This window comes from Oryctolagus cuniculus, chromosome 20 (assembly GCF_964237555.1).
Source record: "Oryctolagus cuniculus chromosome 20, mOryCun1.1, whole genome shotgun sequence".
NCBI lineage: Eukaryota > Metazoa > Chordata > Mammalia > Lagomorpha > Leporidae > Oryctolagus > Oryctolagus cuniculus.
Genome location: NC_091451.1, coordinates 47028568 through 47049719, shown reverse-complemented (window position 1 = coordinate 47049719; position 21152 = coordinate 47028568). Strand labels below are relative to the sequence as shown.

General features: G+C 67.3%; 1 protein-coding gene across 2 annotated transcripts in view; it reads left to right on the top strand.

The window, feature by feature from the left end:
• The window catches only part of AHNAK2 (AHNAK nucleoprotein 2), a 29547-nt gene extending 10281 nt beyond the window's left edge, over positions 1-19266 (top strand). The window contains exons 2-8 of one of the 2 annotated variants that reach the window (XM_070065370.1): positions 1563-1615; positions 1717-1815; positions 2412-2513; positions 3504-3645; positions 3743-3927; positions 4033-4317; positions 5272-17761. In XM_070065370.1, the coding sequence (XP_069921471.1) occupies positions 1563-1615; positions 1717-1815; positions 2412-2513; positions 3504-3645; positions 3743-3927; positions 4033-4317; positions 5272-15111 (10706 nt within the window). In that variant the 3' untranslated portion in view covers positions 15112-17761. Of the gene's footprint in view, positions 1-1562; positions 1616-1716; positions 1816-2411; positions 2514-3503; positions 3646-3742; positions 3928-4032 lie in introns of both variants that reach the window. The other variant, XM_070065369.1, reaches the window with a different exon arrangement.
• Positions 19267-21152: the final 1886 nt, after the last annotated feature.

The following is a 21152-nucleotide window of genomic DNA, read 5'->3' as shown; positions in this document are numbered from 1 at the left end:
CTCCGGGCGCCACAGCATGGTGGCTGCCCCACCTCCTTCCCAGGATGGTCCCCAAGGCAGGACCCCTGCCCTCGGGACAGCGGGAGCCCCGGAAAGGCCCCGGGAGGAAGTCCTGTCTGTCTGGGCCCGGCTCCGCGCCCGCGCGTTTGTTTCGTCCTCCTGACTCCTTACGCCCCGCGCCCGCCAGGCCGCGCAGCCCGGCCTTGCTCCTTGCCGGACACCAGGCCCGGGTCTACTCAGGCTTCCGTGGGTGCGCGTCCGTGCTGCTCCAAGCAGGACCAGGACGGGCAGCGCCCTGGCTTCGGGAGCCACGGGTCGCGGCCGGCCAGCCCAAGCCCCCGCGGCACCGGCCTTCCGGTTCCCGAGCTTCCGGCAGCTTGGCCCGTCTCCTCGGGGCTGTGTCTTCGGCTTTGCATTCCCTGGCTAAGGGCGTGAACTGTAGAGGAACGGCTCTTATGGTTCCTGGAAGCTTTGCCGAGGCGCCCCCCCGGCCCCGCCGTGGGCAGTGGGCACAGGGTCTCCCCTCCCCTCAGGCCCCGTGGCTCACTGGGTCGCCGCCTCACCCAGGGAGGCTACGTCTCTCCGCACGGCCTCTCGCGGTGCCACTCACTGTCTGCCCCGGGCTGTTGGTCGCCTGAGGTGGAAATGCATCCAGGCCACCGCCAGCCCCCGAGGCTGCCGGCCCTCGGCCGCCCGCCGTGCAGTGGCCGCGTTTGCCTTGCGTTTGCCGACCCCAAGTTCTCTTCTGAAGATCTGTTCATCTGAAAGGCGGGGTGGGGGATCTCCCACCGCCGGTTCACTCCCCAGATGGCCGCAGTGCCGAGGGCTGGGCAGGCCAAAGCCAGGAGGCCCACGCTCTGCCCGCGGCTCCCGTGCCATCACCGCTGCCTCCCAGCGGGCGTGCACGGAGCCAGGGTCCGGGGCCGCGTTCACGTGCGTTTCCCGAGTGACCCAGCACCGCGTTGGTGGCTTTGCAGTGTGCACAGTCCAGCGGCTGGGGCCGGCAGCCCGTCCGGGCACCACTGGGTGCTGTCCGCTCCGCTTCTGATCCAGCTCCCTGCTGATGGCCTGGGAAGAGCTGCAGCAGTTGGCGCAGGGACATGGGAGACCCGGATGGAGCTCCTGGCTCCAGCCTGGCCCAGCCCGGCCGAGGCAGCCATCAGGAGCGCGAGTCCGTGGAGGGAAGGCCTCTCTGTCGTGCTCTGTAGCTCTGAGTTTCTTTCTAAAACCCAATGCCTGTGCACGCTCAGACGCTCTTTCTGGGAGCCGCTCCGCTCTGGTCCGGCTTCTCTGCGTGGCCGTGGCTCTCGGGGACGCTGTGGCGGGCAGGAGTCCGTCCCTGGGGCGGTTACCGTTGGGTATTTGTCACTGACCGTCTGGGACCACACCTGTGAAGTCTGGCACCCAAGCTGTTGGCACAGTCCCCCTGCCCAGCAGCAGGCGGCCTAGCACAGGGCCGGCCGCCTCCCGAGGGCGTGCGCGCTCCCCTGGGCCCCCCCTCCCCCCCACCACAGGGCCGCCGCTGGGCGGCTCCGGCTCCACTGACACCACTCTCTCCGCAGTGTCTGGCCAACAGCTGGAGCCCCAGGAGCCAGAAACGGAAGAGGAGCACTCGGTAAGCAGCACCCGGGGGGTCCCCCTGCCCTGCCCTCCTGCCTCCTGGGCCTTGGAAGAGCCGGAGTGACTGGAGCTAACACGAGCCTCTCCCCCTCCCAGGTGACTGCGGGGCCTGTGGATGAGGTCATCCGGCCCCGGCCACAGGGGTCCTCACCTGTCTACGAATGCAGGACTGAGGGCACCAGCTTCGGGCTCCAAGTAAGCCTGCCTGGCAGCACCCCCAGCTGAGGGAGGGCCCCCCTGGGGGTCCCAGGCACGCGTGTCTGCGAGCCACACCGAGCTGCCTGCCCCCACGGGGCCGCGGCCCTGCCCGGTGAGCCTTCGTGTCCCCCGGCACCCTTCCCACCGCACAAGCAGGGGTGCCCTCCTGAGCACCTGCGGATGATGGGGGGCCTCATGCTTGTGTGTGGGCTGGGACACACCTGTGCACACACACACCTGTGCACACACCCACCTGAGCACACACACACCTGTGTGATGCGCCCTGTGTGCCCCACACCACCTGTGCCAGACGGCGGCCCCTGCAGCCAGGTCTGGAGCTGGGGGGTGGAGAGCGAGGGTAGAGTATCACAGGGTCGGGTCTCTCCAGGCCTTCTCTCTCCCCACGCGAAGCTCTCGCCGTCACTGGACTTCCCACGGGAGCTGAGGGCTGCGGGCAGGGCCCTCCTGGCGGCGGGGACCAGAGCGCGTCAGCCCCGAGACCCACACTGGAGCCTTCTGGCCCGTGTCTGCCGCCCTGGCCCTCCCTGCCCCTGGGCCGGGGCAGCTGGGTCACCCCTTACTCTGGGCTGCAGGAAGACGCCCCGGGCAGGCGAGGCGCCTCCGGGAGACGGAGGTCCTGGTGGAAGCGGGACTCCAGGGACTCGCAGACGCTCTCCAGGATGAGCCGTCCCGAGGTGGGTGCTGCTGCGCTGTGGGCGGGGCTTCCGCTGTGGGGCTGGGGCCAGAGCCTGGCGCGGGCCATGCAGCCCTAGCCCTGGTGACAGCGTAGCCACAAGCCCTGGGTCCGTTCCCCCTGTCAGGCCTGAGGAGGGGCCAGGGCCTGCAGGAGGCAGGGGTCTGGGCCAGACGTTCCCCCCACCCGGCAATGAAGAGACAAACAGCTGGCCAGGGGGGTGCAGACCTCAGGGCCCTTGTGTGCACAGTGGGGGGCGGGGCACGGGCCACCAGGGCTGCGTGCACTGTGGCTGCCTGGCACCGATGGCCCCGTCAGAGTGTCGGGGTCTCAAGTCCGAGGCTGGCCCTGACCAGCAGGGGCAGTACAGGCACTCCCCCACAAGGCGAAGGGGAGGGGTAGGGTCGACGGGTCGGAACCCACCGCAAGCACCGTGGGTTCTGTCGAAGCAGGAACCGCTTTGAGGACGTGTGCAGGCTTGCAAGGCTTACGAAGGACATGCGCAGCAGGGGCCAGTCAGAAGAGGCCACGCAGGCGCGGGTGGACCACGTGCAGGGGCACCTTAAGCGAGGTATAGGGATCACGCACTGTCCACGTGTCCGGAACCAAAGCGGACCTATCCCTGCCGGTGGTCTGATCTTACGTAGCTTAACCGCGGCAGCCGCGGACACGCCCCTCGGACATCCGCCCGGCGCCATGTTGTAGTGGAGGTTTTAGGCGGTGCCCAACATCAGACGGCTCCAGCAGTGATGCGGGCGGTAGGAGCCTTGGCCGTGACGCGCAGGGAGGCCGTCCCCGATGCCGTGGACGGGCTGCTTCTGGTTTTGGCGGGCTGGGGTGGGGACAGCTGGCTCCCTCTGAAGGTGCACTGCCCTTGGCCCACCTGGCTGCCGTGCCCCCTGCCCAGGGCTGCCCAGGGGCCTCCTCTGGAGACAGTCGGCCGCGGCGGCACCGGTGCACGCTCCCCATGGCACTGATGTGCTTTGTGCAGGAGGCGACAGAGGTGACCCTGGAGACGGAGGTGGAGGCAGGAGCCAGTGGCTACAGCGTCACTGGCGGCGGGCACCAGGGCATCTTCGTCAAGCAAGTGCTCAGAGACTCCTCGGCTGCCAAGCTCTTCAACTTACAAGCAGGTGCCGGGACGGAGGGGCCTGGGGGCGGCGGGAGGGCCACACCGGTCACCGGTGGCCCGAGGGAGGACTGAGGCCAGGGCTGCTCTTCGTTGCCCAGGGGATCAGCTGCTCAGCGCCACCGTATTCTTTGACGAAATCAAGTATGAAGATGCTCTCAAAATCCTGCAGTACTCAGAGCCCTACCGCGTTCAGTTCAAGCTCCGGCGGAGACTGCCTGCTGCAGACGCCGGGGGGCGGGGCTCCAGCGGCAGTCAGCGCCTCCCCGCGGGCGAGGAGAAGCAGGTGAGGCCCTGCGCCCCAGGAGAGCAGCGTGGGCGGGCCCAGGCCCTGGGCCTGAGGCTCGAGCCCCGGCTCCTCACCGCCCAGTGCCTTCTCTTTGCATTTCAGGATAAAGACATTGCTGATGTGTGTCCAGAGACCCCGACAAAGACTCTGGAGGGGGACGGAGACCAGGAGCGGCTCATCTCCCAGGCCCGGGAGGGCAGGGGCAGGCGGCCCCAGAAAGAGAGGCGCTCCTGGCCCAAGTTCCAGGCGCTGAAGAGCACGCGGGGAACGGGGCCCCGGAGGTCCCACAGCTCCTCAGAGGCCTCCGAGCGCAGGGACGCCCCTGACGTGTCCCCTGGCAGCACGGACACGGAGGCCCAGGCCCCAGCGGAGCACCTGCGGCAAAAGGCAGGCCCGGGGCCCCAGGAGACGAGGGAGTTTCTGAGCCTGAGGCTGAGGATGGGCTTGGGGCAGGAGCCGCCGGGCAGAGGGGACACGGGGGCTGCTGCAGGCGGCGGAGGGGAGAGGGGGGTGACGCTGGCACCGGGAGCCAGGCCTGTGCTGAGCACGCCGCGGCCCACAGAGCCTGGCCTCCCAAGCCTTGCGGAGGGGGAGGGGTCTCAGAGTGAGGGCCCAGGCGTGGGACCCAAACCACAGAGCGGGGCGGGGGCGGTGGAGACCCAGCAGGAGGCCAGGACGCAGGCTGAGGGGAAGGGAGAGGCGGTGCAGGGCCTGGTAAGCGGGACGGTCAGGGGGCCCCTGCAGGGCACAGCTCAGGGAGGGGGCGCCCAGAGCCACCCGCCAGAAATCCATGTCCGAATACCCCATTTGAAAATGCCCAAATTTGGGTTTCGCCAGGAAAAGGAGCTGGAGAGAGACAGAGGCGCTCCTGCCCTGCAGCTGGCATGGGGACCGAGCCCTGCGGCGTGTGGGGAGGGGGCCGGAGAGGCTGGCGTGTGCCCTCCAGGACAGGACCAGGGGGGACCAGGCCCCGCCCGGGCAGAGCCAGGCGGAGGAGAAGACCTGGGAGGGGGAAAAGGCGCGGTGCGAACGCCCGAGGGAAAAGCCCCTCCGGGCAGAGAGCGAGAGGGAGAGAGTGGGCTCACGGGAGTGACAGGCAGGACAGAAGTAGCCCCGGAGGGGGAGGGGAGGAGACACAGAACAGAGGACGAGCCTCGGTCGGTTTCTGGGACAGAAGGAAGAGCGGCCGCTGAGAGTCTGGCCCTGGCCCTGGGAGACAGGGACGTGGCCCCCCAGGGCGAGCTCCAGGTGCCCCCCTTCAGGCTGTCTGCGCCCGGAAAGACAGGGCAGGCCTTGGTGGGTCCAAGGCTGAGCGCAGACGTGACCCTCCCCGTGTTCCAGGGGCACCTCGAGACCAGGCACCTCAGCATCCAGCTCCCTTCTGCCGACTTGGATGTCCAGCAAGGCCAGGTGGACGTGACGCGCCCAGAGAGACAGAGGCCTGAGGCAGAGCTGCGCGAACCACAGGCCTCTGCAGCTGGCCTGAGGGGGCGCCTGCCCCAGATACAGATGCCCGGCGTCAAGATGCCCAGAGTGGAGCCCCAGGGCCCCCAGGCGGACATTAAGGGACCCAAGGTGGATGTGACAGGTGCAGAGGGGGACATGGAGGTGTCACAGCCAAGCAAGGACGTGGACATTCAGGCTTGTGGTGGCAAACTGGAGACAGACCTGGTCCTGGGAGACAAGGACCTGGCCAGCAAAGGTAGCAAGTTCAAGATGCCCAAGTTCAAGATGCCCTCCTTTGGGACGTCCACACCGAGGAAGACGGTGGAAGTCTCAGTGGACAAGACGATGCCGGTGGTGGGGGCAGACGTGACCCTCCCCTCGTTCCAGGGGGACCTCGAGAGCGGGGATCTCAGCACCCAGCTCCCATCTGCAGATCTGGACATTCAGTCTGTCCAGGGGGACACGAGCCACCCAGAGGACCAGCTGTCTGGGGTGGAGGTGTCAGAAGCCCAGGTTGCTGGAACCAGACTCAAGGGACACCTGCCCAGGGTACAGACGCCCAGCATCAAAATGCCCAAAGTGGGCCTCAGAGGCCCCCAGGTGGACATCAAGGGTCCCGACATGGACGTGAAAAGCACCAAGGGGACAGTGAGCACCACTGCCGTGGAGGTGTCACTGCCCAGCATAGACGCAGACGCCCAGGCTCCTGGTGCCAAGGTGGGGCCTGGCTTGGCCATGGGAGACAAGGAGGTGACCGTGAAAGACTCGAAGTTCAGGATGCCCAAGTTCAAGATGCCCTCCTTTGGGGCCTCCACACCGAGGAAGACTGTGCAGGCCTCGGTAGATGTGCCCACATCCACAGTGGAGGCAGCCGTGACCCTCGTCTCTTTCCAGGGAGACCTGAAGACCACTGGCCTCAGCATCCAGCTTCCCCCTGAGCCGGGAGTCCAGCCAGCCCAGGGGGACGTGAGGCTCCCAGAGGCTCAGCTGCCGCACATGGAGGTGAGTGTACCACAGGCCTCTGCTGCTGGCCCGAGGGGACACCTGCCCAAGGTGCCCATGCCCAGCATCAGGATGCCCAAGGTGGGGTTCCAGGGCCCCCAGGTGGACATTGGGGCTCCCAAAGTGGATGTCAAGGGATCCATGGGAGAAGTGAGCACCCCAGATCTGGGAGAGTCACTGCCGAGCGTGGACGTGGACATGCAGGCTCCCAGTGCCCAGCTGGAGGCTGATCTGGACCTTGGAGAGAAGGCCGTGGCTGCCAAAGACAGCAAGTTCAGACTGCCCAGGTTCAGAATGCCCTCCTTTGGGACATCCACCACCGGCAAGACCACAGAGGCCCCTCTGGACGTGACCACACCTAAGGTGGAGGCCGACCTGACGCTCCCCTCTTTCCAAGGGGATGTCAAGACCCCTGACCTCAGCGTGCAGCTGCCTTCTGCTGATGTGAAAGTGCAGCCTGTCCAGCTGGGCGGGAAAGTCCCAGAGGGCCAGCAGCCTGAGGCAGAGCTGCCCACGCCACAGGCCTCTGCTGCTGGCCCAAGGGGACAGCTGCCCAAGGTGCCCATGCCCAGCATCAGGATGCCCAAGGTGGGGCTCCAGGGCCCCCAGGTGGACATCGGGGCTCCCAAAGTGGACGTCAAGGGATCCATGGGAGAAGTGAGCGCCCCAGATCTGGGAGAGTCGCTGCCGAGTGTGGACGTGGACATGCAGGCTCCTGGTGCCCAGCTGGAGATGGACCTCTCCTTGGGAGACAAGGACGTGGCCATCAAAGACGGAAAATTCAAGTTGCCCAAGCTCAAGATGCCCTCCTTTGGGGCCTCCACACCCGGGAAGACTGTGCAGGCCGCGGTGGGTGTGGCTGCACCAAAGGTGGAGGGAGACGTGACCCTCGGCTCTTTGCACGGGGAACTGGAGACCACTGACCTCAGCATTAGGGTCCCCTCTTCTGAGCTGGGAGTACAGCCTGCCCAGGGGGACGTGAGGCTCCCAGAGGCTCAGCTGCCAGACATGGAGGTGAGTGTACCACAGGCCTCTGCAGCTGACCCGAGGGGACACCTGCCCAAGGTGCCCATGCCCAGCATCAGGATGCCCAAGGTGGGGCTCCAGGGCCCCCAGGTGGACATCAGGGCTCCCAAAGTGGACGTCAAGGGATCCATGGGAGAAGTGAGCGCCCCAGATCTGGGAGTGTCGCTGCCGAGTGTGGACGTGGACATGCAGGCTCCCAGTGCCCAGCTGGAGGCTGATCTGGACGTTGGAGAGAAGGCCGTGGCTGCCAAAGACAGCAAGTTCAGACTGCCCAGGTTCAGAATGCCCTCCTTTGGGACATCCACCACCGGCAAGACCACAGAGGCCCCTCTGGACGTGACCACACCTAAGGTGGAGGCCGACCTGACGCTCCCCTCTTTCCAAGGGGATGTCAAGACCCCTGACCTCAGCGTGCAGCTGCCTTCTGCTGATGTGAAAGTGCAGCCTGTCCAGCTGGGCGGGAAAGTCCCAGAGGGCCAGCAGCCTGAGGCAGAGCTGCCCACGCCACAGGCCTCTGCTGCTGGCCCAAGGGGACAGCTGCCCAAGGTGCCCATGCCCAGCATCAGGATGCCCAAGGTGGGGCTCCAGGGCCCCCAGGTGGACATCGGGGCTCCCAAAGTGGACGTCAAGGGATCCATGGGAGAAGTGAGCGCCCCAGATCTGGGAGAGTCGCTGCCGAGTGTGGACGTGGACATGCAGGCTCCTGGTGCCCAGCTGGAGATGGACCTCTCCTTGGGAGACAAGGACGTGACCATCAAAGACGGAAAATTCAAGTTGCCCAAGCTCAAGATGCCCTCCTTTGGGGCCTCCACACCCGGGAAGACTGTGCAGGCCGCGGTGGGTGTGGCTGCACCAAAGGTGGAGGGAGACGTGACCCTCGGCTCTTTGCACGGGGAACTGGAGACCACTGACCTCAGCATTAGGGTCCCCTCTTCTGAGCTGGGAGTACAGCCTGCCCAGGGGGACGTGAGGCTCCCAGAGGCTCAGCTGCCAGACATGGAGGTGAGTGTACCACAGGCCTCTGCAGCTGACCCGAGGGGACACCTGCCCAAGGTGCCCATGCCCAGCATCAGGATGCCCAAGGTGGGGCTCCAGGGCCCCCAGGTGGACATCAGGGCTCCCAAAGTGGACGTCAAGGGATCCATGGGAGAAGTGAGTGCCCCAGATCTGGGAGAGTCACTGCCGAGTGTGGACGTGGACATGCAGGCTCCTGATGTCAAGATGGAGGCTGATCTGGACGTTGGAGAGAAGGCCGTGACTGCCAAAGACAGCAAGTTCAAGCTGCCCAGGTTCAGAATGCCCTCCTTTGGGGTGCCCGACCCTGGCAAGATCAAAGAGGCCTCGGTGGACATGACCACAGCAAAGGTCGAGACAGACGTGACCCTCGCCTCTTTCCAGGGAGACCTGAAGACCACTGGCCTCAGCATCCAGCTTCCCCCTGAGCCGGGAGTCCAGCCAGCCCAGGGGGACGTGAGGCTCCCAGAGGCTCAGCTGCCGGACATGGAGCTGAGTGTACCACAGGCCTCTGCTGCTGGCCCGAGGGGACACCTGCCCAAGGTGCCCATGCCCAGCATCAGGATGCCCAAGGTGGGGCTCCAGGGCCCCCAGGTGGACATTGGGGCTCCCAAAGTGGACGTCAAGGGATCCATGGGAGAAGTGAGCACCCCAGATTTGGATTTGTCGCTGCCGAGCGTGGACGTGGACATGCAGGCTCCCAGTGCCCAGCTGGAGGCTGATCTGGACCTTGGAGAGAAGGCCGTGGCTGCCAAAGACAGCAAGTTCAGACTGCCCAGGTTCAGAATGCCCTCCTTTGGGACATCCACCACCGGCAAGACCACAGAGGCCCCTCTGGACGTGACCACACCTAAGGTGGAGGCCGACCTGACGCTCCCCTCTTTCCAAGGGGATGTCAAGACCCCTGACCTCAGCGTGCAGCTGCCTTCTGCTGATGTGAAAGTGCAGCCTGTCCAGCTGGGCGGGAAAGTCCCAGAGGGCCAGCAGCCTGAGGCAGAGCTGCCCACGCCACAGGCCTCTGCTGCTGGCCCAAGGGGACAGCTGCCCAAGGTGCCCATGCCCAGCATCAGGATGCCCAAGGTGGGGCTCCAGGGCCCCCAGGTGGACATCGGGGCTCCCAAAGTGGACGTCAAGGGATCCATGGGAGAAGTGAGCACCCCAGATCTGGGAGTGTCGCTGCCGAGTGTGGACGTGGACATGCAGGCTCCTGATGTCAAGCTGGAGGCTGATCTGGACCTTGGAGAGAAGGCCGTGACTGCCAAAGACAGCAAGTTCAGACTGCCCAGGTTCAGAATGCCCTCCTTTGGGGTGCCCGACCCTGGCAAGATCAAAGAGGCCTCGGTGGACATGACCACAGCAAAGGTCGAGACAGACGTGACCCTCGCCTCTTTCCAGGGAGACCTGAAGACCACTGGCCTCAGCATCCAGCTTCCCCCTGAGCCGGGAGTCCAGCCAGCCCAGGGGGACGTGAGGCTCCCAGAGGCTCAGCTGCCGGACATGGAGCTGAGTGTACCACAGGCCTCTGCTGCTGGCCCGAGGGGACACCTGCCCAAGGTGCCCATGCCCAGCATCAGGATGCCCAAGGTGGGGCTCCAGGGCCCCCAGGTGGACATCAGGGCTCCCAAAGTGGACGTCAAGGGATCCATGGGAGAAGTGAGCACCCCAGATCTGGGAGTGTCGCTGCCGAGTGTGGACGTGGACATGCAGGCTCCTGGTGCCCAGCTGGAGATGGACCTCTCCTTGGGAGACAAGGACGTGGCCATCAAAGACGGAAAATTCAAGTTGCCCAAGCTCAAGATGCCCTCCTTTGGGGCCTCCACACCCGGGAAGACTGTGCAGGCCGCGGTGGGTGTGGCTGCACCAAAGGTGGAGGGAGACGTGACCCTCGGCTCTTTGCACGGGGAACTGGAGACCACTGACCTCAGCATTAGGGTCCCCTCTTCTGAGCTGGGAGTCCAGCCTGCCCAGGGGGACGTGAGGCTCCCAGAGGCTCAGCTGCCAGACATGGAGGTGAGCGTACCACAGGCCTCTGCAGCTGACCCGAGGGGACACCTGCCCAAGGTGCCCATGCCCAGCATCAGGATGCCCAAGGTGGGGCTCCAGGGCCCCCAGGTGGACATCAGGGCTCCCAAAGTGGACGTCAAGGGATCCATGGGAGAAGTGAGCGCCCCAGATCTGGGAGAGTCACTGCCGAGTGTGGACGTGGACATGCAGGCTCCTGGTGCCCAGCTGGAGGCTGATCTGGACCTTGGAGAGAAGGCCGTGGCTGCCAAAGACAGCAAGTTCAGACTGCCCAGGTTCAGAATGCCCTCCTTTGGGACATCCACCACCGGCAAGACCACAGAGGCCCCTCTGGACGTGACCACACCTAAGGTGGAGGCCGACCTGACGCTCCCCTCTTTCCAAGGGGATGTCAAGACCCCTGACCTCAGCGTGCAGCTGCCTTCTGCTGATGTGAAAGTGCAGCCTGTCCAGCTGGGCGGGAAAGTCCCAGAGGGCCAGCAGCCTGAGGCAGAGCTGCCCACGCCACAGGCCTCTGCTGCTGGCCCGAGGGGACAGCTGCCCAAGGTGCCCATGCCCAGCATCAGGATGCCCAAGGTGGGGCTCCAGGGCCCCCAGGTGGACATCGGGGCTCCTAAAGTGGATGTGAAGGGATCCATGGGAGAAGTGAGCACCCCAGATCTGGGAGTGTCGCTGCCGAGTGTGGACGTGGACATGCAGGCTCCTGGTGCCCAGCTGGAGATGGACCCTTCCCTGGGACACCAGGACGTGTCCATCAAGGACAACAAGTTCAAAATGCCCTCCTTCGGGACGTCCGCTCCTGGGAAGACTGTAGAAGCATTGCTGGACAAGACTGTGCTAATGGTGGAGGCCGACCTGACGCGCCCCTCTCTCCAGGGGGACCTCGAAACCACTGACCTCAGCATCCAGCGCCCTTCCTCTCACCCGGAGGTCCAGCCTGGCCAAGTGAGTGTGAGGCTCCCAGAGGGCCCACAGCCCGAGACAGGGCTGCCCCCGCCACAGGCCTCGGAGGCTGGCCTGAAAGGGCACCTGCCCAACGCGCCCAGCATCACGGGTGCCCAGGTGGACATCAGGAGCCCCAGTGAGGTAGCCCGGTGTGCCAAGGCTGAGGTGGGTGCTCCCGGAATGCTAGTTTCACTGCCATGCACAGACCTGGGCATCCGCGCTCCTGGTGTCGAGGGCACATCGTTGGGAGACAAGGAGGTGACCGTGAAAGACTCGAAGTTCAGGACGCCCAAGCTCCAGATGCCCTCCTCTGGGGCGTCCACACCCCGGAGGACGGAGGAGGTCTCGGTGGGTGTGCCCACATCCGCGGCGGAGACAGCCGTGGCCCTGCCCCCTCACTGCGGGGACCTCAGGTCCATTGAGCTCGGCAGCCGTCTGCCTTCTGCTGACCAGGAGGTCCAGCCTGGCCAGCTGTGTGTGCAGCCCCCAGAGGGCCAGCCTCCTGGGACAGAGTTGTCTGAACCACAACCACAGGCCTCTGGTCTGAGGGGACACCTGCCTGGGGCACAGATGCCCAGCATCAAGGTGCCCAGAGTGGACCTCAAGGGCCCCCAGGTGGCCATCACGGGCCTGGAGGTGGACATGAAAGGTGCCAAGGAGGAGGTGAGCACCCCTGATCTGGAGGCATCCCTGCCCAGTGCGGACGTGGCCATCCAGGCTCCTGGGGTCAAGGTGGAGACAGACCTGGCCCTGGGCCGCCCGTCCCCTCCTCCGCCGTCCTCCAGCCGTGGACCTGTTTCCTCGTCCACTCTGGAAGGAAGCCTGGAGCACATAGCTGCGGCTCCCTCCGCCGCCAGGAGCCCTGGGGCCGGGGCCGCCCTCCCCGAGGCCCGCGTTCCAGTGCAGGCTGAGACCCAGGCGCTGGGGAGCGCTGCCCAGGACAGCTCCGAGCGCCTCCCGGGCCCTGGCGACAGTCCCTTCCCTCTTGTCCCACCCAGCGCCTTGGCCACCTCCTCCATTGTCCGCACTGCCCAGGCTCCCGGGCAGGTGCCCCAGGTGGCACTGCCCAGTGCTCCTTCAGCCAGTGTCGATGTCACTGGTGGCCACGTCTCCACTTCCCGTGGGCACGTCAGACTCACAGAACACCAGGTGGCCCTCCCCCCAGCCACCCTGGCCCCCCCACCTCCTCAAGATGCCGCTTTTGGGTCACAGGTCAGTGCCCCCCCTTCCAGCGTAGGAAGTTCTGCTGCCCCCCAGTGCCCAGGACGCGTCCCCACGTCCCAGACTGCTGGCCCGCTGCCCGCAGCGCACGGTCGGGTGACTTTTCCTAAATTCCATAAACCGAAGTTTGGGTTTTCAAGCCCCAAAGCCACAGTCCCCGAGGTGGACCTGCGTGCAGAGGTGCGTGCCCCAGCCTTGCCTGCTGGGGACCCCACGGGGGCCGTGGGCGGCGTGGCTGGGGAGGGCGGGCCGTCTTCTCCGCCAGGCTCTGAGCTGCGGTCCTCGGGCGTCTCCGCAAGGGCCCCCAAGGGAGCCCCATCCGAGGCCCCTGACCAGGAAGGCAAAGGGAGCCCCTTCAGAGCTCCCGGGTGGACGCTTCCGTCGCAGAGCCGGGCTCTGGAGCAGGACCGGGGGCCCACGGGGGACCCTGAGGGCAGCTGGGAGGACTCGGACGCAGAACACACGGACGCTCAGCCCAAGGGTCCGGGTTCCCACGCGGACACGCATGGGCATCGGCCTCCAGAGGCGCAAGGCGAGAAGAGCAGGCGTGGGCTTCCCACAGCCAGGGCTTCGGAGGGGCAGGCCGCTGCGGCCCTGCCGAGCCCTGCAGCCAAGGGTGGCGTTGGCGCCACGGAAAGGGCCAGCAGCGCGGGTGGGGGCAGCAGCTCTGGCGCCTCGGGGGGAGGGGCTGTGAGCCGCCGTCTGCCCCAGGCCCGCTTTCCCAGTCTGGGCTTTGTCAAACTGGACCGCAGGTCCTCCAAGGCCACGGCGGAGGTGAGCCGGGCTGAAGCCAAGCCGCGTCTGCCCGCACACACTGCCGCTGCTGGAAGTGGCAGTGGAGGGCCTGGGCCCACTGAGGAGGGGACAGCCCCCCCAGGGGAGGACCTGCCCCAGCCACCCTGTGGGAAACCAGGTGCAGGCCTCCCTGGGGAGGACGCGCCCGCGGAAGCCACGCCGGTCAGTGCGCAGGAGAGCCGGTTCAAAATGCCCAAGCTCCACGTGCCGGGCTTCAGGCGCACCCGGTCCAAGGACAGAGGCGAGGCTGCAGAGCAGGAGGCACCTGGGGGGGCGGGGAGCCCCCTCTCCGGGCCTGAGGCGCAGGCAGGCGCAGCCCCGCAGCCCCCGGACACCAAGGCCGGGGCAGCCGCGGCATCCGAGGGCGTGTCCTCCGTGGGTGTCCCGCAGTGCCCGCCTCAAAGCACAGGTGTGATGCTGTCCGAGATCAGCACCCAGCCTGCCGAAGGCTCCCCGCCCCTCCAGGGGCTGGGCACGAGGCCGTCGGGAAGACAGGCAGAGGCCCCGGTGGAGAGCTGGCCGTCCCCGCCCCAGGGCCCCGTGAGACTGACGGCATCGAGGACGGATGTGCCGGCCCAGGTCTCCGTGGTGAGCACCCATCAGCTCTGGCAAGATTCCGTGCTGACCGTCAAGTTCCCTACATGGAAGGGCCCGAGGTTCGCGTTCCCTGCCCCTGGCTCGGAGGCCGACGTGTTCGTCCCCGCGGTGCGGCAGGTGCGGGGCTCCGTGGCCGGGGCGGGCGAGGCCCTCTCTGAGGGGCGCGCCGGGCTCTGGGCGGCCAGCATCCTGCCGGCAGCCACCGAGGTTTTCGGGGAGCAGCCTGTGTGCCTTGACCCCTCCTCGGGACCGCCCCCGATTTCTCAGGTCAGGGTGCACTTCCAGAGGGCTCCAGCTGAGAGCCAGGGCATGGTCCTCCGCAGTGGGGCGTCCCCAGCGCCTGCTGACCCCGTGGAGACTGAGGCCATTTCCACTGAGATTGTGCGTGAGTCAGAGATCCCCACGTCCCGGGTTCAGACACCTTCCTACGGGTTCTCCTTGTTAAAGGTGAAAATCCCAGAGCGCCGCGCGCGGGCCGTGTGCACGGTGCCCGGAGGCTCCGAGGCCCCCGCTGCGGGAGGCTCTGTCTCCGGGCCCGTCCCGCCCGACTCCGCAGAACCCTTTGAGGCGGTGCCGTCCGGTGGCCACCCGCTGGGGCCGGCCGAGGATGAGGAGCCGGCCGCTGAGGAGGACCGAGAGGCGGCCGAAGCCGGCGCGGCACCGCAGAAGCCTGGAAGTCAGAAATCGGGCCTGTGGTTCTGGCTTCCACACGTCGGCTTTTCCTCTTCTGTCGACGAGACGAGCGCCGCCCCCGGAGACCCCAGCCAGAGCCCGGCTCCCGTCCAGACGCAGCCCGAGGCCCGGCCAGCCGCGCAGCCGCCGGGCAGGCAGGAGAAGGCCAGCTGGTTCCGGTTTCCCAAACTAGGGTTCTCCGCCCCGCCCGCCAAGAGCAGCCCCGGCGTGGGCGCGGAAGGCGGGGCGGGCCCCTCCGAGCCCACGGGCCAGGACGAAACCGTTGCCTTTTTTGACGCCAGAGAAAGTCTCTCCCCTGAAGAGAAGGAAGGGGGTGACCCAGCCGAGGCTGCTGGCGCCGGCCAGAAGGAGCCCACCAAGAACGCTGGCCGGGAGCCCGCACCCCCGGCCCAGCGAGGGCCGGAGAAGGGAGAGGCCTGAGAGAGCTCTGCCCCGCTCCCCGTCCCCCTCCAGGCCGGGCCAGCACGTGCCCAGCTCCTCACAGCCAAGCCCCGCAGGACGTGGCTTCCACCACCAAGGCCGCGCTCAAACCCTGCTGTGCCCCTGAGGAGGGGCCGGGCGGCACGGGGAGGGTGGCTCTGGGCCTCGGCTGACCGTCCTGCGGGGGAGCTCCCTGCCAGCCACGGCGCCGTGGGCGGGATGAGCCAGCAGAGGTGTCCGCCCCTGTGTCCACCATCAGGTGCCCTATGCATGTGTCCATTGCAGCCCAGTGTCTGACAGGCCGCTCGTTCCCCGGAGGCTCCCGACGCTGTGGCAGGTCCCTTGGTGTGCAATAAAGCCCGCGCTGTGTCCCGAGGGGTGCTGCTGGGGGCTTTTGTTCCAGGTCGGAGCTCGTCACTGTCCCCCGAGCTGACCTAAGTCAGGCCAGGGTGATCCTCAGCCTGCGCGTCCCCGACCTCGTCCCCAACCCTCCCTGTGAGGCCCTGGGTCACAGCTGGAGGGGACAGGGGGGCCCTTGGCCGTGGCGAGGGGCCTGTCCTCACACGTCCTTGGCCGCAGTGGTCTCCTCGGGCCACAGCAAGCAAATCCACGTGGGGGAGTGGAGTGCGCCAAGGTGTCTCAGGGCTTCTCAGCTGCCCAGATGCCCCCGACCCCTCCTGACCCCCTCTGACCCTCTCCGACGCCCCCCCAACACCCTCTGATGTCCCGTGACCCTGCTGGTCACAGTCGGGGACTGTGGGCCAGGGAGAAGGACCGGGCATGCCCTTCCCTGTGGCTGCCACCCATGTGAGGGGACACGGGAGCCTATGGACAGTGCGTGCCGGTGGCCATGCCCCAGGGAGCACTTGAGGCTGGGCGGGGAGCAGAGCCGTGCGGGCCTGCCTGGCCCCACAGAACTGTGTCCCCTCTGCTCCTGGGGTCCCGGCAGGGGGCCTCAGTGCTGGAGACCCCGGCCCCCTGCAGTTAGGATCCCACCACTTCACCTCTGTGGGCGCGGCGCGGAGGTGCGGCTCTCACCACCGCAGCGCCTGCTGGGTCTCCAAGCCTTGTCCCCCGGGCCTCTTTGGAGGGCTCCGCTTTAGCGCAGGCCTTTGAGGCCACACTGAGGTCCTGGTCCCCGTCACAGCCCAGAGGATGGGACTTTCTGGAAGGCGTTGTCAGGTGTGAACAGCAGGGGAGTGCCGGGTGCAGGAGCCAGAGAACAGAGCCCCACAGGCGAGAAGCAGAGCTGGGGGGCACTGGGCGTGTCCTGGCTGGTGCGGCCCACACTGGGCTCCAGGCTGGACTCGCTGCCCAGAAACTGCTTCCTGTCCCAGGAAAGCGTCTCCACACCCTTCCCAGGGGGCCCCCACAGCTGGGGAGGGTGCCGAGGAGTTGCTGCCGCTACAGACCAGTGCCCGGGGGCAAGCGTCTGTCCTCCCATAGGACAGCGCCCGCCATGAGCCGCCCCAGCGGCACCTGCCAGGGGCTGTGGGCTGCAAGTCGGTGGACATCCTGGCCGTGTGTCCTGGCCATTGGGACACTGGTGGCCCGGCCTGGGAGATGTGCCTGTGCCGCAGCGTCTGCCGCAGGAGCTGTCCCTGCGAGCCAGGCCAGCCCTCTGTCTGAGCCTCTGCAGGGACCCTGGCCCCCTCAGGAGGCCACCCTGATGGCCTGCAGCCTAGAGCTGGGCTGAGATCCTGGACGACCCCTTTCTGGGAACCAGACCCCACACAGGCACTGCCAGAGGCCCTCCCCCAGCCCCACAGGAAGGGCCTGACCCCTGCTCCCCCTTCCCCAAGGAGCTGGGTGCCCAGCTCTGGGTGGGGCATAGGAGTGGCTGACGCTGTCTGGCCCGGTGAGGAACCGGTAGCATGAGGCTCTTGGGCACTGTCCCGGGCTGGGTTCAGCCTGCAGGCAGCAGGTCTTGGGGGACTGTGTCCGTGAGGACGAGCCTGGGGAGGCCAGGCAGGCCCTAGCGTGGGAGCAGTGGCCCTGCTGGTGGCTGCCACCCCTCCCTGCTGCCCCAGGCTCCACCCTCATTCCCCAGGCACACTTGCCCCTGAAGCTGAGCCCGGCAGCCAAGGTCGGGGCTCCGGGACCCCAACAGCAGGGCTGGGAGATCCTTGCAGGGCTGCCTGGCCGGACTGAAACCACATCCCTGGGACCTGGGGGCACCTGCGTGGGGTGTACCTGGCTCCAAGTGAGAGGAGGGGCACTTGCCACACGAGGCAGGTGAGTTCTGAAGCCACGCCCAGCACCTGAAGGTAGGCAGGTGCTCTCCACGCGGGGCAGCTGGAAGGGGCCGTGGAGAGGCAGAGGCAAGGGGCGGGGTCTGCGTCCTGCAGGGGCTCGGCCCCCTGCCACCTGCAGCATGGTGACCATGCCGCGACGCTGTCCCCAGGCCCCTGCCCAGGGTCGTGGGCCCGCCAGGCCGGGCTTTCCCCACCCTACAGCTGGGGTCCCCGCCCCCAGTCTCTCCCTGGCTGGTTCTGTGCTCTGGAGGCTGGCCCAGGCCCCTGGGAGGCTGCCCCGTCCTCCGGCCCCAGGCCACATGGCAGCTTCTGTCTCCCGGGCTGTGGGGCTGCGAGGAGTAGCTCAGCCCCCTGGAACTGCCTGCCCTCAGTGCCCAGGCAGCTGGGCGTGCAGACCCCTCGGGGGTCCCCACAGGCACCTGCCAGAGCCCCCGGAAGCCGCTCACCCGCCCAGGTCACACCTGTGCTGGGTCGTCCTGCAGGCCCAGGGGGCTGAGCCGGCGTCTCCCTCTGCGTCCCCGCGTCGGGGAGCGACTGCCAGCCAGGCCGTGTGTGGAAGTGGGAGCCGCAGGCCAGAGCAGGCAGCTGGGACACCCGGCAGGGAAGCGGGGGGAAGGGCCCGCACTGCCGTCCTGGGCGGGAACCCTGACCCTGCAGAAGGGACTTTGTATCCAGCTGGGCGCAGAGGCGCCGCCCCGCCCTGGCTGCCAGAGCCCTAGGCATCCCCTGGTGCTGAACTTGGGGTCCAGGCCAGGCCGTGCCCGTGCCTGGGGCGCCGTGGCCACCAGCCCCTGAGCAGGTCTCGCTCGGCCAGCGGTGGGCAGGGGGCTCTGCTGTATGGGGTCTGGGGTCCTGTGTGTGACCGGGTGCTGGGCCACGGGCAGCCAGTTGGCCCTGGCCTCTCGGTCATTCCTGGGCGGTCCTCCCCTGAGCTGAGCCAGGGCCTGTGTGGGACAGTGGCCCGGGACGGCCAGGTCCCTGGTGGTGCCGGCCCTGGAGACCACAGCGAAAGGCTCAGTGTGGAGGTGCGGCACTCACCCACCGGGGAGCCCACCCCAGAGCTGAGCTGAGCTCAGGCAAGCCGAGAATGGCCGTGCCCCTGAAGCCCCCCGTGCCCACGGAGGGACCCCAGGATCCCGCCCCCAGCGGGGCAGCAGTGTGAGGGCTGGGCTGGGCCCAGGGATGCCCTTGAAAGGCGACCTCTGCCCCCCGCAGCAGCGGCCGGCAGGGCAGGGCACAGGGTGGCCACGCCCACCCCACCAGGCACCCCTGCAGCCAAGGACTCCCAGGCCCGGCACCACCTCTTGGCCCCCAGGGTTTGCTGGGGGCTCAGAGCAGGGAGAGACGGGGAGCTTCCACCCACAGGCTCACTCCCCACAGGGCTGCGACCGCCAGGGCTGGGCCAGGCCTAAGCCGGTCTCCCACGTGAGTGCAGGGGCACGAGCACCTGGGCCGTCCTCGGCCAGGCCACAGCAGGGAGCAGCCGGGCGCGGAGCCTGCTCTGACACGGGCGCTGACCCTCTGCAGCTCAATGCATCCCTGCCACGCAGGCCCCAGTCCAGCGCCGGCCCTGCAACACTTGAACGGAAAGCCTGGAAGAGCCCCAGCCGTGGGGCTCGAGCCCTGACCCCTGCAGAGTGTCCAGCATCGCCAGTCTGGGCCTGTGCCGGGACCCCCGCTGCCTGAGCGCCTCTGAGCCCCGCCCTCCTTTGTCCCGCTTGGGCTCTCCATCGCCACCTGCTGTCCGGGTCCGAGAACGGCAGGTTCCGGCCCAGCGCCTGTGCCTGCACCACGCCTGCCTGGCTGCCTGCACCTGGCTCCAGGTCGCCTGGAGCTGCGTGCCGGCCATCTTCACGCTGGGGTTGTGTTGCGGGCAGAATTAAAGTGAACTTTTTCTCTGGCATAATTTGAATTTCAGCCATTTTGGGGGGAATTTTTTTCTGAGAAATTCCCTGGGAAAGCTGTTCATTTTCGTGTGGGCATGGTTCTTCCCGGGGGGCAGCCCCCCAGCGACTCACCCAGGCCTGTGCTGCCCTGCCTCTGGGGCGCTTGGCCAGAGGCCTCGGGGCTCTCCTCTGCCCGCCCCCAGCACCAGGCTGGTCCTGGCTCCTCCTCCTCCCCCGATCTGCTAAGGAGGGGAAAACCCACACCCTCAGGGGTCCTCCTGCACCCAGCTCTGCCACACCTCCACCTGCCACACCTCCACCTGGCCTCACACCACCTGGCCTCACACCACCTCCCGGCCTCACACCACCACCCGGCCTCACACCACCACCCGGCCTCACACCACCTCCCGGCCTCACACCACCTCCCGGCCTCACACCACCACCCGGCCTCACACCACCTCCCGGCCTCACACCACCTCCCGGCCTCACACCACCTGGCCTCACACCACCACCCGGCCTCACACCACCTCCCGGCCTCACACCACCACCCGGCCTCACACCACCTCCCGGCCTCACACCACCTCCCGGCCTCACACCACCACCCGGCCTCACACCACCTCCCGGCCTCACACCACCACCCGGCCTCACACCACCTCCCGGCCTCACACCACCTCCCGGCCTCGCAGGCAGGCTCTGGGGTGTTTGTTCTGAGTGACTTTCAGGGTCCTGGGGAGCACTTCCTGGCCGAGGCTCTGTGGCCCAGATGGGTCTCTCTCTCCAGCCTCACCCACCTCCCTCCATGAAGGAGGCAGGTGAGGGTGTCTGTCCCAGGTGCAGCCCAAGGGCTGGGGCTCAGATGCCAAGTCCAGAGCTGGGAGGGCCCAGGAGGTGCCCACTGCCTTCCCGCACCCCCCTCAGGTGCTCCCCTAGGGGCCGCTGGCATCAGCAGTGTCACAGCAGGTGGCTGCCACGTGCCCGCCTGCCCGTGGATGTGTCCATCCTCCATGGCACAGGAGTAGCCACACCCACCTGGCCCGGCCTCAGTGCTACCAGGCAGACAGTATACATCCTTTTTCTTCTTCAAAAGATTCATTTATTTGAAAGCCAGAGAGAGAGAGCGAGCGACAGAGAGAGAGAGAGAGAGAGAGAGCTCCCGTTCCCAAATGGCCACAATGACAGAGGCTGGGCCAAGCTTCAGCCAAGGGCCTGGAGCTCCATCTGGGGCTCCCATAGGGGTGCAGGGCCCAAGCACCTGGGCCGTCTCCCACTGCCCTCCCAGGCCACGGCAGAGCTGGATCCGAGGCAGAGCAGCCGGGACTGGAACCAGTGCTCGGCCACGGACGCTGGCCCCCACGCCCTGCTTTTCCTGCTGTCTAGCCTTGGGCAAGGGGTGTAGGAGTCCCCAGCCCACGGCCTGAGACTACAGGCCCAGCAGCAGCCAGGACCCTCAGCTGCCCCCAGCCCGCCCGTGGGGCTGCCCGGCCTGTCTCCGGGCTCCTGATTGGCCGGCCAGCCTGGACAAGAGAAGGACAGTTGGGATCAGGCCACTGCAGGCCCTGCAGGCTGAGGCCGATGTCACTCACTCGGTCTGACTCGCCCACGTGTGCCCAGGGTACTCGATGCAGTCTCCAGGGGGGCAGGTGCTGGGGGAGAAAGAACAGGGGCACCCGGGGGGCAGGTACTGGGAGAGAAAGAACAGGGGCACCCAGGGGGGCAGGTGCCGGGGGAGAAAGAACAGGGGCACCCAGGGGGGCAGGTGCCAGGGGAGAAAGAACAGGGGCACCCAGGGGGGCAGGTGCCGGGGGAGAAAGAACAGGGGCACCCAGGGGGGCAGGTGCCGGGGGAGAAAGAACAGGGGCACCCAGGGGGGCAGGTTCCAGGGGAGAAAGAACAGGGGCAC